This window comes from Haliaeetus leucocephalus, unplaced genomic scaffold, assembly GCF_000737465.1.
Source record: "Haliaeetus leucocephalus isolate CR32 unplaced genomic scaffold, Haliaeetus_leucocephalus-4.0 Scaffold495, whole genome shotgun sequence".
Classification (NCBI taxonomy): Eukaryota; Metazoa; Chordata; class Aves; order Accipitriformes; family Accipitridae; genus Haliaeetus; species Haliaeetus leucocephalus.
In genome coordinates, this window is record NW_010972931.1 from 6,318,440 (window position 1) to 6,334,871 (window position 16,432).

Consider the following 16,432-nt stretch of genomic DNA (forward strand, 5'->3'; position numbering starts at 1 on the left):
GAGGGGATTCTTTCAGGCCAGCTGGTCCCACAGACTGAGTGTCCCTTCACAGGTGGAGAATATTTTCCATTTGACTTTCTGTGGAAAGGGATCCGGTGTGTGCACCTGTGATGCTCTGTAGTGCAATGCAAAAGGCAATAAGTGGTGACAACTGGGAAATTCGCTTCAAAAGCTTATCATGATCTGAAATAAATCCCCAATGCGGGTGCAACTACAGCGTCAAAATTTTCTGTGGTACAGCCAGTGATGCCGTTTGGTGTTCTGTTTCTACATGAGGCATCATCTTCTGCTTCTGCCCCACAGCACCACCACCAGTCCTTCCACTGAAGGCTGAGAACCCAAAACAAAATTAGGTAGATAATGCTCAACCTGCTTGCAAGAGTTGTTCTTTTTTCAGTATAATTGTCCCATTACAGCAGTATTTCTTTAAGTCCCTTTCCAACAAGGAATCTGGCAGATGAGCTATTTGATTAGCATTATAACACAAGGATTTGTTAACTTGAAGGCCAAATGAAGTCAGCAGAACACCAGATCAGTGGGTGTCCTACTCAGATTTTCTTAACACTAACCATTGCATTTCACTTACAACCACACACACAGAGACTGCAAGATGCCTTGCGAGTAAGAGATATGAACCCTGGAGAGTCAGCAGCCAGAGGACTGCAAGGGAAAGACTTCAGAGTCCCTGGAAGTCTACTAGCTGTGACAACCAGGACTTTGATTTACAACTGCAACACACCCATAATAACCAACAGGTTCAGTGGAACACATGAGTGACTGGCACCAGACAGGATCAGCAACGTGCAGATGTCTCTGAGTGTGAAATGTTTCACAGCGTTCTCCCGTTGCAGGAAGGATGGAGATGCCTAGGATCAGCCCTGACACAGCGCTCCTTTTCTCAACCCCTTCGGCATACCCAGTTATAGCAGTCTCCCAAGGTGCTTCCTTGGTGCTCCCGCAGGAGGAGATAACTCGTTTAAAGAGTTTGGATTTGTCCCACTAGACTGCACAGGAAAATTAAACTGCAAGCTTCCTCTGCAGTTCCCTTTTTTAATCTTTTTCTACAAAAAAAGTATAAAAATATTCCAGGAGAAATACAATGCAAAGAACAAAACATTCACATGTATGTCTCAACATCACAGCAAAATAATATAATAAATATAATAAAAAAATAATAAAATAATAAGTTATGAAAGATAGCTCACATTTACAGTTGTGCGCAGTGCCGCTTAGTTTCACTGTGGGGCTGCAGCAGTGTCACACTGCAGTCCTTCTCACTGTTTTGGAGTGAGCTATTGCTGACCGCAGTGGCAGTCCACAGCAGTCAGCTGATGTAGAAAAGGTCTTTTACAATCACGTCACCATTCCTGACCCTGTTGTCATCCCTCTACGAAATTTCTGCTATCGATATACCAGGCTGAATAACCTTTGGAAAAAGCCCTTTAGGCTACAATTTCCCAACATCTTAGTAGTTTTCACTGGCATGTGGTAATGCATATATTTCCAGAACTTCTTGTTTGGAGCAGCAGAAATGGAAGTCTTCCAGGTAATGACTGGTAAAATCCGAAGAGCTTTCTTCACTACTGGAGGCAAAGTCTCTGGCTCTTGGAAAGCCTGGAACTTTATTAATACCAGCTTGATCCTTTTGTCTTCCAATGCACAGTTCACTGCTGCCTGCAGTTCGAAGATGCTTGGTCCACTGACGTAGGCTGGGCTCAAAATAATTATCGCTCGTCTGCTTTGTTTAATAGCTGTAACAACTTCATCTGTGTATGCTGGAGAAGACATGGCGATTGTTACTGCATTCTATAATGGACTTTTTATCTTATCAGTTCCTTTATGAACCGCTAAAACCCAGAAATAAGGAAAGCCAAAAATAGGGATGCTGAGCAATCACATAACCCCTAGAAATGTGCTTGCTATCAGAGGGTACTGCTGCTGTTCTTATGCAGCCTGGAGACCACAACTTGCTGGTCAGGAGGTGGAGGGCACTGCTGAGACCTCAACACACGTTGTTGATACTCAGACAGGGTCTAAGAGACATTTGGACTTGTCTTTGTCTCTCTCAGGGACAGGTGCTGAGGGCTTTCTCACTACTGCAGGTAGCACTCACTAAAGTTGCTCAGAAAGTAACTACTGAAATATTTGGCGTCTTCTTTTCAGGGAATGGAGTCTGCTTGCAAAGAAATTCTTGGACAAGAAGCTTTGTCTTAGTGACCACACTCAAACATACGTATGCCTCAGGTGCAGGGGCCAGATACAAAGATCAAAACACAATGAGATTTGAGCAGACACTCCAGTACCAAAATACACCATTTGCTGATCTGGTGCATAAGGTTTTTTGGAAAATGAAAAGCAATTTCATAAAGAACTGAAGATTTTCTACCATCCACAGGGACCTTACCTCCTCCTGGAAGAATATCTCTTTCAAGAATGCATAACTTGTATCCATATTTATTTTCCAGCATGTCTGGAAGAAGCTCCAGGGCAAATTTTTCCTCACTAATTAAAGTAGAGTCACCTTCAGAAGAGTCTAGTTTTGCATAGGACACAAATGCATCAAACTCTTTGCCATCTAAAATAAATAAATAAATAAATAAATAACACTGTATACATTAACAAGTCTGTCTGAAGCATTCAGCCTCTTCCTTAATGTTCAGTTTCCATTTATATCTATTTAAGCAGTCACAACACAAACCTAAAATTACCACCTGTTCATGAAGTACAGCCATCCAGTTACCCAAAGCCAACCCTTACTCCTTACTGTCTTGTAAATTTTGTAGACATAAACATCAAGCATTTTTTTGCATTTCCACAGATATGTGAGAGTTTTCACCAGTGGAAGATCTGGTCACTTCCAGGCAAAATCCATATTGTAGGGAATGATTCCCAATCTTTTCTCTCATTTGCGCAAACGCTCATTCCAAAAATATTAATCAATGCACAACCTACTTTGAAAATATAATGAATTTTAAAGGAACAATATTCCTAAATATTAGCTGCTTGCAAAAGATGCCCTATTTTCGTACACTCTTACATTTGTATTCAGAGAGACTGGTGCAAGTAGCAAAGCCTAAGTCTGATCCAAATGTCAGCTCAGACACTGAGTAGTGACCAATTTCTGGACTTTGTTTCAATCTCATTAAAAGAATATGTTTGTGAGGTGCAGATGAAAAATATATAAAGAACTTTTCTCAGCTTTGAAACAGTCTGGTACCAATGACCTGAGTTAGGCCCATTCTTAACTACAAGGTAAAAGCAAATCTTATCTATTTTCTAAATAAAATTTTAACTATACTTGAGGGAAACGGAAGGAAAACAAAAGGAATTACTGGTGAAAGCAAAAGGTGCAGTAGACTTGGGCCAGTTCCCCATATGTAGTTGCCATTTAAGGGTCCTAAGTTTGACGGGACTGCCAAATTTGATGCGGGAACTATTGGATACTCAAATCTTTTGGAATCTCAGGACACCCTCAAGTAGCTCAGATGACACCAGACACCTATGTTCAATCAGCTGAGTTGTATCACATGTCAATACAGTTAATAGAAACCAGAAAGAAATTCAGCTGTTTAGCACAGGGTCCTACCACAGGGTGCTGCTGCAGGGCGAGCTGAGCAGCTTTCCGGATTTCACTGTGTTGGCTACATCTTCACCGCGTGGGAACTGAGACACCTACCTCCAGCACAGACACCTAAGTAATGGTGTTGAGCATCACCCCGTGCCTCAGTGTTAACCTCCTGATTTCTATCCCTAGAGGCAGGATGAGGATCACAAACCTGAGCGAGAGCCATCAGGTTCTAGAAGAGCCCTTATGGATTCCAAGGAGCAAAGGAAACGCACATGGAAAACTAATGACATGCATGAACTGGGGTTGAACAGCTCGATTCAGAACCAGTGTGTAGCAGCAAGTATGTCAACAAACCCAAATATAGGTGTGCAGATCAGGTTTAGCAGACAAGGACGTGATCAGACAACACGTGCTACGTTGCCGCTCCTCCCCTCTGCTCCCGGCCGCACGCTTCCACCGCTTCCTTCTACAGGTGCTGAAGCTCTTGGGGTAACAGAGGAAGCTAATTCACTTTGCTAGCTACTCACTGTCTTTTACTGAGTTATTTTTCTGCTCTGTTGAGCCAATTTAGGCCCATAAGAGTGAATCACCACTGGCAGGCATGCAGGACTAGTGTGGGAATTGAAGGTGGGGCAGCAGGTCACTACGTTGGTTTAGCTGAACTTCAATTCAGCTACACCCAGAATTGAAGTTCCTTTGAACACAGTTTTTAAATGACAACAGATTGCACTACAAGCCAGATATTCCTCATTTCACCCACAGAGGTCACTGCAATCCTATTAGACAATGACCATTAATAAATATATCACCGTTTTCCTTTCTAGTATTACTATTACAATAGCAAGTTAAAAACACATACACAGTAAGCACCACTAGGATTTTTTTTCCCCCAGAATTGTACAGAAGGACCATTAGAACCTGAGGAGCTTTTGGCACAAACATTTAAGATGCCCAAAGGGTAGGACATGAAGAATACCTGGGTTAAGCAAAGTGACTGCATACGTGATCTATAAATGTTAGTATCCCAGTTTCTGCATTGTTTCTTTCCCCTTGTGGAAGAAGGAAGATTTTTAAGAGGGATATCTGCATTGGCTGAGGAGGGTTAGAGAGGCATGAGAAAAAAGGTGACCTTACTGTTGTCTTCAACTACCAAATGGGAGGCTACAGAGATGATGGAGACAGATTCTTGTCTGAGGTGCACAGGGACAGGAGAAGCAGCAACAGACACAAGATGCAACAAGGAAAATTCTCATTACATGTTAGTGAAAAAGTTTGCACTGTGACAGTGGTCAAAAACTGGAGCATGTTGTCCAGAGAGGTTGTGGCTTCTCTATCCTGATCTAAGTTGGCTCTGCTTTGAGTAGGGTATGGGATCAGATGACTCCCAGGGATCCCTTCCAACCTTGTGGGATTCTGCAATTCTCTGATTCTGTGCTAAGAGGAATGGGAGAGGAGAAATGATGGAAAGGAAGAAAAGGCAAAATTAAGTCACAACTGCTGCTTTGCTGCTCTGTGAGCAAGCCCTTTCAGACCTCAGGTGACTTGATATGCATCCACATGAAGTGAGAAGGACATAATCCTGCAGGTGAGAACACATTTTATGGCCAATCACCTTAGGCAGAAAACTCTCTGGGTAAGCACAGTTGGTCTGCATACACCATGCCCCAACCCTGCAAATGCTGCTTTGTGAGGTACATGAGAGTCAGGGAGTGGGACAGAGCCTGGAACTCTTCAACTTCATTGAAGTCTTCAACTTCAATGAACGAATCTTGGCAGGTCTGTCTCTGTCCTACTGACATATGGAGTGAGCTCTAAGGGGACTTTCCAAAGGTTCTCAAATCAATTTGGTACCAAACAGAGGGGAAATTTTGAGTGATTTCCCAAATTGCTTTTGCCAGCTGCCTTAGGGCTCACAAAAATACTTTCCAAAAGGGCAGTTAATTGTCTCATTGCTATGTATTTATAGATATCTAGACACATTTATTTCACACTCACATATAATCTATATATACACATGCAAACAAAAAAGCAGACTCAGACACCTATATCTCAAGCTGCATCAATATTCAAGAATTTTTAGAAACATTTCCTTGGGCACATACTATCAGATTTCTTTCAACCCATGTGAGAAAATTATATGTTAACTTCATTGAAGTAGGCACAGTTATTTCTGATACATTTTTACACTGCCTACTATGTTGGACGCCCATTTTAGCTGAGATGATGGGGCAATGCTACTATGGAGATTCGAAATATCAGAAGCTGATCACTCTGGTGTACATGCCAGGATGGTCAACATAATTTTTAGAAAGGAAATATGAGTGTTTCCAAAACCTACACTTCTCAGTTGGTGCCCTATATCATCTTATTTCTCTCCTTTGTTTATTCTTCTGAGAAATTATTTGGCTTCAAGTGAAAAATATAATAGACTCTGGAGTCCTTCACTTAGTTCTGCAAGGACATTTGATTCTTGTCCACAGGTTCTGTTGAACACTTTGGGACACTGAGGTTAAAATGTTGGAGATGCTCTATTACTCCCTGCAAAGGGACTGCCAAAATTCAACTTCCTACTCTAATCTTCCAAGACTAAATTAGGGATCTTGTAAAAGGCTAACTGTGACATTTCAGTTGGTGTTAGATATTTCCTCTACACTGCCTGGCTTTTTTTCCATCTGAATCCACTGAGCACCTTGCTAGCTTTAACAGCCTTTGTATCAGCTCAAAGAGAACAGGGTCATTCAGAGAATTTAATTAAATGGTTAATTCACACTGGATTAACCCACATGGCAAAAGGCGGTAGAAAAAAAGGAGAAAATCAAAATTATACAATGTTTCTTACCTCCTGTAGTTTCGTTGTGGACCAAATAACTTCGGTACATCAGCACTATTTCAATCCAGTGCTGGTAAATGAAGGCAGTGCACAAAAGGAATGCAAATAGAGTAGAAATGGCACTGCACAGTACATATAAAAGAAACACTGTAGAAAGAAAAGGGTCTATCATAACTCAGGCTTTCCAAAATAATGTTGACACTTAGATGAAAAACTCAGTCCAGAAATGGGGGCAAACCATCTCACAATCCTCATTCTTGCCCTGCTGGCAAACTTTAGGGAAGTCAGGAATTCATTTAGCTGCAAACCTTAACACAGAGTTTCAGTCTACCGTCAGGCACCTTTTTTGAATGTTATCATCTCCTTTGTGGTATGAAAAGCCAATCTGTGATGGAAGGCACAATGAAAACGGCCTGCGGTACCCTCAGCAGGGCTGAAAGTAGTCATCGCTTGAGATGGAAAAGTCACATCAGAACAGAGAGCTGCACAGTGCCCTGCGGGAGACTTCCTGTGCCACTGCGGTGATGAATCTCCACTGCGAGCTATGGTTCAACACTTTAATTTCCACATTGATTCTGGTTTTGGCCTTTGCTTGAAAGGCTGCCACATTATGCCAAGTTATGGTAACTTCTCAGAAGCATGCATGTTAAGGACTGGGGAAACAAACAGAAATGTCCTATGAAAATCAAGGAATGCTATTGCTTTCAGCAGCAGCTCTGCTTCAGTTTAGTAGATTGCCTATTAACATTCAGAGGTGCTACCGTCCCCTTCTTCCTCCCAGTTACTCTCTAGCTTCCACTTGGCCCACCTGCCTGCAGTAAGTCCCCAGATACCCCCATCCTTCTCAGTAGTCCTCAGAATAATGTGCCTTTCTAGACATCTGACAAATCAAACTTTTCCCATCCAGCTTCAAGAAACTTCTGCAGCTGGCTAAAAAGCCCATGTCAATGGGGAATGAATTTGTAGCAATGAGTAAATCAAAACGTGTCTTCAAGGGCAAATAATCATCCATCAATAGTTTTACCTCTCTGCTTTCTTTTCAGCTGGATCACAGCAGTCGCGTTCCCCACCGAATTCTCAGCAAAGCATGTGAAGTTGCTTCTGAGGTCCCTTTCGGTAACCTCTTTCAGTTTCGCAACATGAAGAAGTGTGTGCCCCTTTAAACCTTTTGAATAAATGCTAAAGAGAAAAAAAAAATGTATTTGCATGGTACCTTTGCTGTTCATTCACAGGATCCCCAAAAGTCTTAAATACAAAGAAAGAGGAGCTTGTAACTTCGTAACATTCAGCTTGAACGGTTAACAGCGATGTAATATTCTGGTTTGGAACTTCCGTTTGGTTTTCACATTGTAAGAAAATACTAACATCAAAGGTCTGCAGACTGAAAGGTTTATTCTTAATTCATCAACTCATCAAAATACTTAAGCACTTGCCCAGTTTTAAATATATAGCCCCTTTTGACTTCTATAAGATTAGTTGCGTTTTTCTAAGATGTAAGAAATTCCCCTGGGGGAAATGCAGGGAAATGAAACTTCAAAAAGGAGCCCTAATTGAGGACTAGCTGGCCAAAACGACTGAGCAGCACAGCCTCTTGTGCAGGGGTAAAAAGCCCAAGGACAGGATAGGCAAACAGAGTAAGACAGACAGAAAGGACAGAAGTGTAGGAAATGAAGAGGTAAGAAGAGGAATCCCTTTGGGGCTGAGCGAGGGTTGTGGGGAACAGGTCTGTGTCTGCAACAACTCGAGAAAACCCAGGGTTTCTGAGTCTCAGCATTTCTTTTTGAAAGACACAAGTACAGGTGTCTCTGGGTGGTCCTGAAGGCACCTCACATCATGCCACTGCAAAATCATAGTCTACCGTGGCCCTACCTCTGCTGACTCAAGATACACAGGCATGAGCATGGGCAAGGATTCAACCTGTACTGAAAGTCTGTTGGGAATGATTTATTCATTTGGGGTTTTAAAAAATAAACAGAAATTGCATGCATGCAAAAAGCTAAAAACTTTGTAAGAATATTAAAAGCTAAACATTGAAAAGTTAGGAAAATCCGATTTCCTATCTACCTCATGAGTGAGCGTGTGTGTGTGTGTGTGTGTGATATCATCATTTGTTATTTATTTCCCATATGACTCCTGTTAAGAACTTGATTTAGCAGGGACGGGAGGGCTTTTGCTTCCCCCAATGTACAAAAAAGTTTTCCCATAAAGATGACTCAGGGCTGCGTAGTGAAAGACACGCTTGCTTCTGTTGCCTCCACTATGTTTCTTGCCTGAGCTGGACACTGCATAAATGAACGAGACAGGGAAGTACAGGAAGGAAAGGGAAGCACAGTGACTATTTGGGTTGTCCCCAAGTCACAGGAAACCTTTCCCCCACACATTGCTTCTCTGCAGGGTCTGGTTAATTCTTGCCAGGGAAGACCACTGAAATTCGGTGCTGCAAGTCCTCAGATTGACTCAGTAAACACACACCAATGTCTGAGGCACCAAACTCCTTTCAATGTCCACAGTACTGTTCTACTGATCTGTGTTTTTTCCCCAATTGGAGACAGTTTCCCAAGACAGATTGTGTGAGTTGCTAGCAAGGCACAACAGAGGGAACACTTGAAAACAGTGGATGCAGGCACAGGCAGCCAAGCACCATTCATGTTGAAGTTGTCCACGAGCTAAAGCTTTAGTTAAGATCGCACAGAAAGTTTGAGTTCTTGTCTTTATGGCCATCAATATGTGCTTCTGTACATGAAGCGCACATGCCTGTCACATGCTCATGGACATATACACACTGATATGTTGAAGAACAGACCCTTCTGAGTTTCTTTCAGTAAAATGTATTCAGTAAAGCTGTTGTAGAAGGTTTTTTAGAGTTGCTGACTGTAGTAGTAATCAGACTACTGGGGTTTTTTCTTACCTTGTTTCCTGATTCAATTTCTCATTTATATTTTCTTTGTTGTTTCTTTTCCATGTTACCCTCATCAGAGAAATTCTTTCAAACCCGAACTGTACACGGCATTCCAATTCAAGTGGCTTTCCTGGAACAAATTAGCACAGAAAAACAATGCAGGATATTTTTCTCTTAAATAGACTGGGATCTGTATAACACATGATGCTTTCTTTAATATCCACAAAGTTATTTACCAAGAAAAAACCTACTTTTTATCCAAAATTCTTATACTCCTAGAGACCAAAGCTGTTTTGCTTTATCAAGACCTACAATCATCTATCAATACCTCATTTAAACATTTTCTTTTACTTTCAGATGAGGTATCAAAACTTACCAAGCTCTGCTTCAAGGGTCACCACACCATTGGGATACAAGAAGTTTGGTGGATGGATAGTGTTTTTTTCTGCAATTAACAGGAATAGTGTTAATAACTCTAATGCTACCATCAGTGCAGAAGACCAGAGAAAATATCTTACAGTATTTTCTTTTTCAAAAGTTAGGTGGAATTTAGACACCTAAGTCCAAGAGGATGATTTACAGTTGTTGAGGTGTCTGAGAGTGCATAGGTAGGGGAGTTTTGACCACAAAACTTATGTAGCTACATAGAAACCTCCTATCTCAGTTACTCTGAGGCATTGCCATCTTACATGAGTTGAGGAGCTCAGCATCTACCCTACACTTGTGGTTCTTTTGGATTCAAAAATTAGGCCCCCCCTTGCAAAACCCCCTGAAGGATGCAATCCTCATAGCAGTTCCCCACCAAGCCCCATTCCATGTCCAGTAAGCACATGTACAGCACACACACCTCATTCACAAGCACAGGTACTTGCATTAAAATAACCATGTATTTTTTCAAAGCAAAGGCTGCCAAAGGGCACAGATAATGACACCCACAGTTTGTACAATCTACTAAGCGATTACCCAGGCTCTGGAAAAACAGCCTGAAGGGGCTAAAACCCACAGCTCTGATATTCTAGGAAAGTCCCATACTGCAGGAAATGGTGCCACACAACACTTTTTTTTTTTTTTTTAAATGAAGCCACAGCAGAGAAATGTATGCAAGATTCAGGGGGAGTATATATGTATATGGCACCTTTCAAGTGTTTTTCTGACTGTGCTGTGAAGTGAGGAAAAAGAACTGAGAAGCACAGTGCATTAGCTCAGGTGCAGCCAGATCAGAATAAAAGCAGAGCTAGTCCATGCCTGCTTGGAAAATATTGTGGGAATGTAGCCAGAGAGAAGAGTGAAAGAGCATCCGACATTGTAACCCAGCACACAGAGGTCTCAAAAGTTGGTGAGATGTGGTTTCTAGGCCCTGTCCTGATGGAATGTATATATTTTTCCCATGACTCCTTAGTACCAAATGCATCAAACATCTGCAAAAAAGGGACCAGCTATTTCAGAGGAGTGCTGTCCTCACTAGGCCATAGAACCAGGTTGCCTCACCTGACACCTTGCTTTCACTCCCTAAATCTTGTTCTCCCTCCACAGAGTGGCCCACTTTCCACCAGGATGCTGAGAATAGGTCCTGTGCTGTTGTCACACAGAAACAGCTGTACTGGGTCCATCCAGCTCAGGACATAGAATACACGTAGCTATGCTTTCCTCTGGGACCTGTTATTGACTGGAGTGACTGGAGTGTCTGATGAGAGTGTCTTACAGCACTCAACCACAGATATCTGGAGAAAAGCATAACCACATCTCTCTTTTAGCAAACTAAACAGTCTCCCTTGTTCCTGATCCTGAGTTGCTAGCATGCTCCCTTGCAAAGTGTTGACGTTGTCCAAAAACATTCTGCCAGGCAATATCTGTTCTGGGCTTCACCTCAAGGACAGCAGAGGACAGTAAATATTATGGAAAAAGTCACCATGATTTGAAGGAGAATATAAGTCCATGCCATATGAGTGTGCCATAGAGTTCTGGCCAGTTTTATTTAGTAATCCATACAAAGCCTAAAAGAACAGGTCATGCAGGCAGTGATGCCTTCCCCCAAAACAGCACATGCAACAACAAACGGATTGTTTGCTAGTTAGATTTCTCACAGGTCTCCTGTCTCTGCCGTTAAAAAGTTATGTGGAAGGTGGGCAGTGATCCCACCAATATCACCGTCTTCATCATTGTCAAGTGAAAAAAATGAAGGTCTCATCCATGCTACAAGGAACAATTTTTTATCTAACTCCTATTTTCACATAAGCCTCTACTTCAGGGACAGAGATAGAATTGAGATACATTGGTTTTGTACACATTTCCCATGCAGGATTAGCACACTCCTTCCTCCTAGTATGTGAATATCTTCCTAACACTCCCCATACAGTACATGGAGAACATTGGCACCAGTTGGAGTTTCATGAATTCTATTCCCAGATCAAGAGATCTAAATCCTTTTGTAGATTTGATCCCCACTGCTAGGAACTACAATAAATCCAAGGCAGAATTAGATCTTGAAAATGATGGCATTGTATGCTACATGTTATTACTGAACACTGAAGGTTCTAGTCAATGTCCCAAGATGTCCTCAGAATACTTGAAAGTGGATTTTAATGATCGAGTAGCTAATTCAGTTTATGGGGTTTTCAGAACAAGAGCCTGAACAAAAGACGTAAATAAGGTAGGAAAGAATAGAGAAAACATACTTTACTTCAGGTATTTTATTCTGAGTTATTACATTACTCACCAATGACTTCTACTGTTACTGCTGTTCTCATTGTCCACTTGGTAGTGTTGTCATACAGAGTATAATCACACACATATACTCCAGCATCTCTGTCATAGGTTGGATTCAAGTAGATTTCATTAGGCTTAAGCTTTAGACTTTGCCTGCTTTTCCTGTGTTTTATCTGATGACCATCCTAATGAAAAGAAAATAGTATCAAGGAATTAAAAGTCCTCTTTTTGTTATTGTTGCTGTTATTAAATTGTATTTGAAGATGTTTGGATAGGATTACCATGGCAGTAGGGCTAAGCCAAACTCTTTCCACTGAAGTCCAAAAAAAGATTTATTAGGAGTCTGAGGACATTTGTCAGTTATATTAAAATTACTTCAATTTCTTAGCTGAAGAGAAAGCATTTCTAGGCTTCTATTTCATGGAATAATATTTTGGGTGTGGCAAATTTCTTCAAAACTCTTACTTACAGACTTGATATATAGCAATTCAAGATTCTACTTTTGGGTTGAACTTCTCAGGCTGCATTATCTGCCAAAGAAGAGTTCAAGAACCTATGGCACATGAGCATTAACTAGACCTAAAGCTGTACCTCCACTGCTCAGGACTGTGACTCTTACCTTGTACCATTTTACATCTGTCTTTTTTACATGGCTGTAGCATTTTGTCCCAGGACAGGTTATTGAATTCCCATTGGCAGCCAGAAGATATAGCATATTTGTGTCATAACCTGAACATTTTGCCACCTTCTTTGTTTGAACCTCCAAAACAATTTTGAGACATGGGATTTTTTCCCTGAGTGATACAGAAGAAAAAAAAGTTAAAATATTTAATACACAAAACAAAACAAAACAATTAATTCTTGTATAGAAATAGAAGCCTTTTGCTCCATTACATACCGTATCATGCAGATGTACACTCCGGAAGCATTGTCCCTTACTGGTTTAAACCAAAGTGCATCACCTTGGAGAGCAGGATTAGAGCTTCCCTTGATAGCCTTCAGTGGCTCTTTACCTTTCTGATGCCAGAACCATTCCACCTGATGTTGTTTTAGGAGTGAGTTGTTATAAATGTGGGTAGCATCTCTATCTGGTAAAGCACATTGTAAAACAAACTCCTCATCACTAATTGCACGATACCATATTTGAGGTTCGACATGGGAACATCCTGAAAAGCAGGAAAATAAGATATCAGTACCACCTGAAAGAACACACAGTCATCATGTTTAAAAAAATAATTAGGAATACTACAAAAATACAACTTTACCTATCTTTGTGTTAAATAATTTTTTATGTGACCGGATGCTGGGCTAACAGAGAATTGATTTCCTTAAACATGGAATTTGCCAGTGTTCTCAAAAGTTTATTAGGCCTTTTTCAAAAGCCCAATGTTAAAATAGCTTAAGATTTTTAGTGAACTGAAGATTTTCACATGGGTGCTAACCTGTTGAACCTCAGTTCTGTAGAAAAGCAGATGCAGCAATTCTAGCTCTCCTCATATTAACAGAGAAGGGACTGACCTAATCCTGAAGAAGCAGAGCCTGCTCACCACACTCCCTATTTAGGGTAAGAATGACAAACATTGTTGTCTCACTGCTTTCAAATCTTTCCCCTCTTATGTATCAGGTTACTGTCACTAAAATTAAATTTTTGGATTCTGAAAGCTGTGGTCACCCATCCTAACCTCGAATTCTCTAAAGGCTGACCGATCTTGCTGCGTAACCCCTCCTGCCAGTCAGGATGTGGTAACCCTTGAAAGTATGGCAGGATTTCACTTCAGCAGATGGGAGGGCATGATATCTACGGTTCCTCGCCTGCCCACCTGCGAGACTCTTCACAGTTTCAGTTTCTCTCTGCGAACAGAATTGGACAAGCTCCTCCAGATAGATTGTGTGGGTGGAAAACTTTGATGTATTGGTCTCACCCTGCCTTTCTCTTCCTTCTCCCCTGCGACAGGCTCGGACCAGCTGCTGGAGACTTCAAGGAGTCACAGAAGCCATTCATTTGCTCCATTTGGTTCTCAGAAATTCTCCTTTACATTTGCCCTTTTCTTTTCATTAGCAAACTGAATTTTGAATCATGTTTAGGGTAAACTGTATTACCAATATTTAAAAAGCTTGCAGAAAGGCTAGAAACAGCTCTTTGCCTGACACAAGCATGAACAGGTACAGGAAAACTCATGAAGGCATGGAAAAATGCAGATCCACTTTTCTCAGCTGTCAGAAAGCACCACAAACACCAAATCTTACCAAAGCAGACTCTTACCTGGCAAGTAAATCTCTCTAAGTTCTGCCACGCTGACAAACAATGCTAGGATCCAGCACAAAGTGAGCATGATTTTCTTTATCAATTTTGGTTGATATTCTGAGACTTTTTCTTTAAGAATCATCTTGCTTTCTGTAAAAGAGGAAAGCAGATTTTTTTTGTAAATAATATTACAATAAGATAGATAGGTAATTGTGTATTTTATTATGTAGTTCTATAAAACTTAGCAGACAGTATTTCGTAGATATTGTTCTTTTCAAAAATGGGGTTTGCAGCACTCTTCCTGCTCATGCTATTTAACACAAATGCAGGATAGATGATATTCAAGAATATGCAACAATCTCTTTAAATACATCTTGCACAGAGTTGCTTACAGATAGATTTCCAAGTTACACCTACAGCAATGCAGAACTCCACATCTGGAGTGGAAATGCAGGTCCTTCAGCAGCTGTTGCTGTTAGAAGAGGAACCTGTCCTCTAAGATGAGAGAGAAGATACCAAATAACAAAATCAGCCTTTAGCTAATGACAACTATCAGCAACAGACTGAGAAAGGCATAACTGGCACCAAAATCCATGGAGCTCTGTTGCATCCTGAAGGCCAACAGGCCCAGAGTGTGTAAAAGGGATTCCTTTGGGATTAAACCGAATCTGAAGAAGTGCTGCAGCTGCAAATGGCATTGAGTCCGTGGGATTGGAGTAGAACTATACAGAAGTAAAGACCTCAAAGCATGTACCGTGTGGGCACCAGGTCTTTGGTTCTAACTCTTTCACCCAAGAGACATGCTCCTATTGGGCTTTATTACCAGCTAAAATGGCCATACCCCAAGATGTATGTTAGGGTCAGCAGAGCAACCTAAAAAACCCCTTCTTCTCCTCCATGCCTTACCTGTGTGTGCAGCATCAGGCCTCACGTCTGCACCACGGTGCTGTGCTGCACTGCTTGAATGACCCTAGCAGAAACCTGCTGAACAGGGTGACATCCACACCACCATAAGATGCCAGCTCCGTGGTGTGCCATCTGTGAGCTGAGACCGGGAGCACCCATGGGATTTGGGAGCAGGTCCGCAAAGCGCTCAGCATCCTGTCCAAGGTGAAACCCCAAACCCTACTGTATGACGTGTTTTGCCTCTGCTACTAAGAGGTTTGATCTGTGTCCCACAGCCTTCTCAGCCACAGGGCTAGAGGGAAGGCAGGCTTCAAGCACGCCTATTCAACAGCCATGGCTTAATTAGGGTATTTAGTGAGAACATACCCAACGCCTGTGAGTGAAATGTCTGGAGAGCCCGATTCAGGATCTCAGTGAGTAAAGGCTGTGTGCTTTGCTGATGATCACATTGTGCAACGGAGACCTCAAGGAGCTTTTTTCTTTGCTCGTTTGGCCACAGAGTGACTCTGCATTTGCACAGCTGCCAGAGAGGCACTGAGTCAGCCCAAGGGAGAAAAAGAAAAGGTCGGGCAAAGGCTAGTCCCTTGTCTGTTGGCATCTCATGCAAATCAGACACAACTCATACAGGCGGGAGGCAAGAGAGCAGCCAGTGAGCACTGAGCTAGCAAGAGAGGTGAAGAGAACTCCCACTCTGCACTTTTTTGGGCAGCTATTCTGTGTAGAGAGGAGCACTTTAGTCACCATTCTCTTCAGCGTGTCTCTATTCCTTGCAAGTGAACGGAATGATCTATTTTTACACTCAGAGGTCACATGGAGTAAGTTAACTCATTTGTGTTAACCCATCCTGGTGCTTTATTACAGACTGGTTGCTGCCAACTGTCACTGCCCCATACATCTTTTAAAATCATCCTGAAACTCCAAGCCAATACATATGTCTGACTAAAGAGAGAGTTTCCTACCAGCACTGGGCAAAAGCCCTCCTAAACTTTAAGAAGACTGTCTTATCCACTGCAAAAGTTATCAATGGATCCTGACTTTTGACTCTGGCTTTATGACAGTTGTAAAGACCTCTCTCAAGGCATTCATTAGGGCTGCACCTCTGTTAAAACTGTATAAAACAAAGGATGATGTTTTGAGTTATGCCACCCAACAGCCCATGTGGCAAAGGCATACTGGTGCCAGTAGCAAGCAGGACCCAAGGGCTTTGTGCGTGTTTCAGTGCTGCAGTCCCTTGAGCTGATGTCACGGGCCACTGTTGTCAAAAGGGGAAGGTCTCAT

At 41.8% G+C, this 16,432-nt stretch overlaps 1 protein-coding gene across 1 annotated transcript; it reads right to left on the reverse strand.

Moving 5' to 3' along the window:
* Positions 1–1,401: 1,401 nt before the first annotated feature.
* IL18RAP (interleukin 18 receptor accessory protein) lies at positions 1,402–16,432 on the reverse strand. The gene is given in 12 exon segments (XM_010575708.1): positions 1,402–1,775; positions 2,405–2,575; positions 6,408–6,545; positions 7,423–7,577; positions 9,307–9,427; positions 9,674–9,742; positions 12,014–12,188; positions 12,623–12,797; positions 12,902–13,169; positions 14,267–14,394; positions 16,301–16,390; positions 16,392–16,432. Coding segments are annotated over 12 exon segments (1,905 nt in total).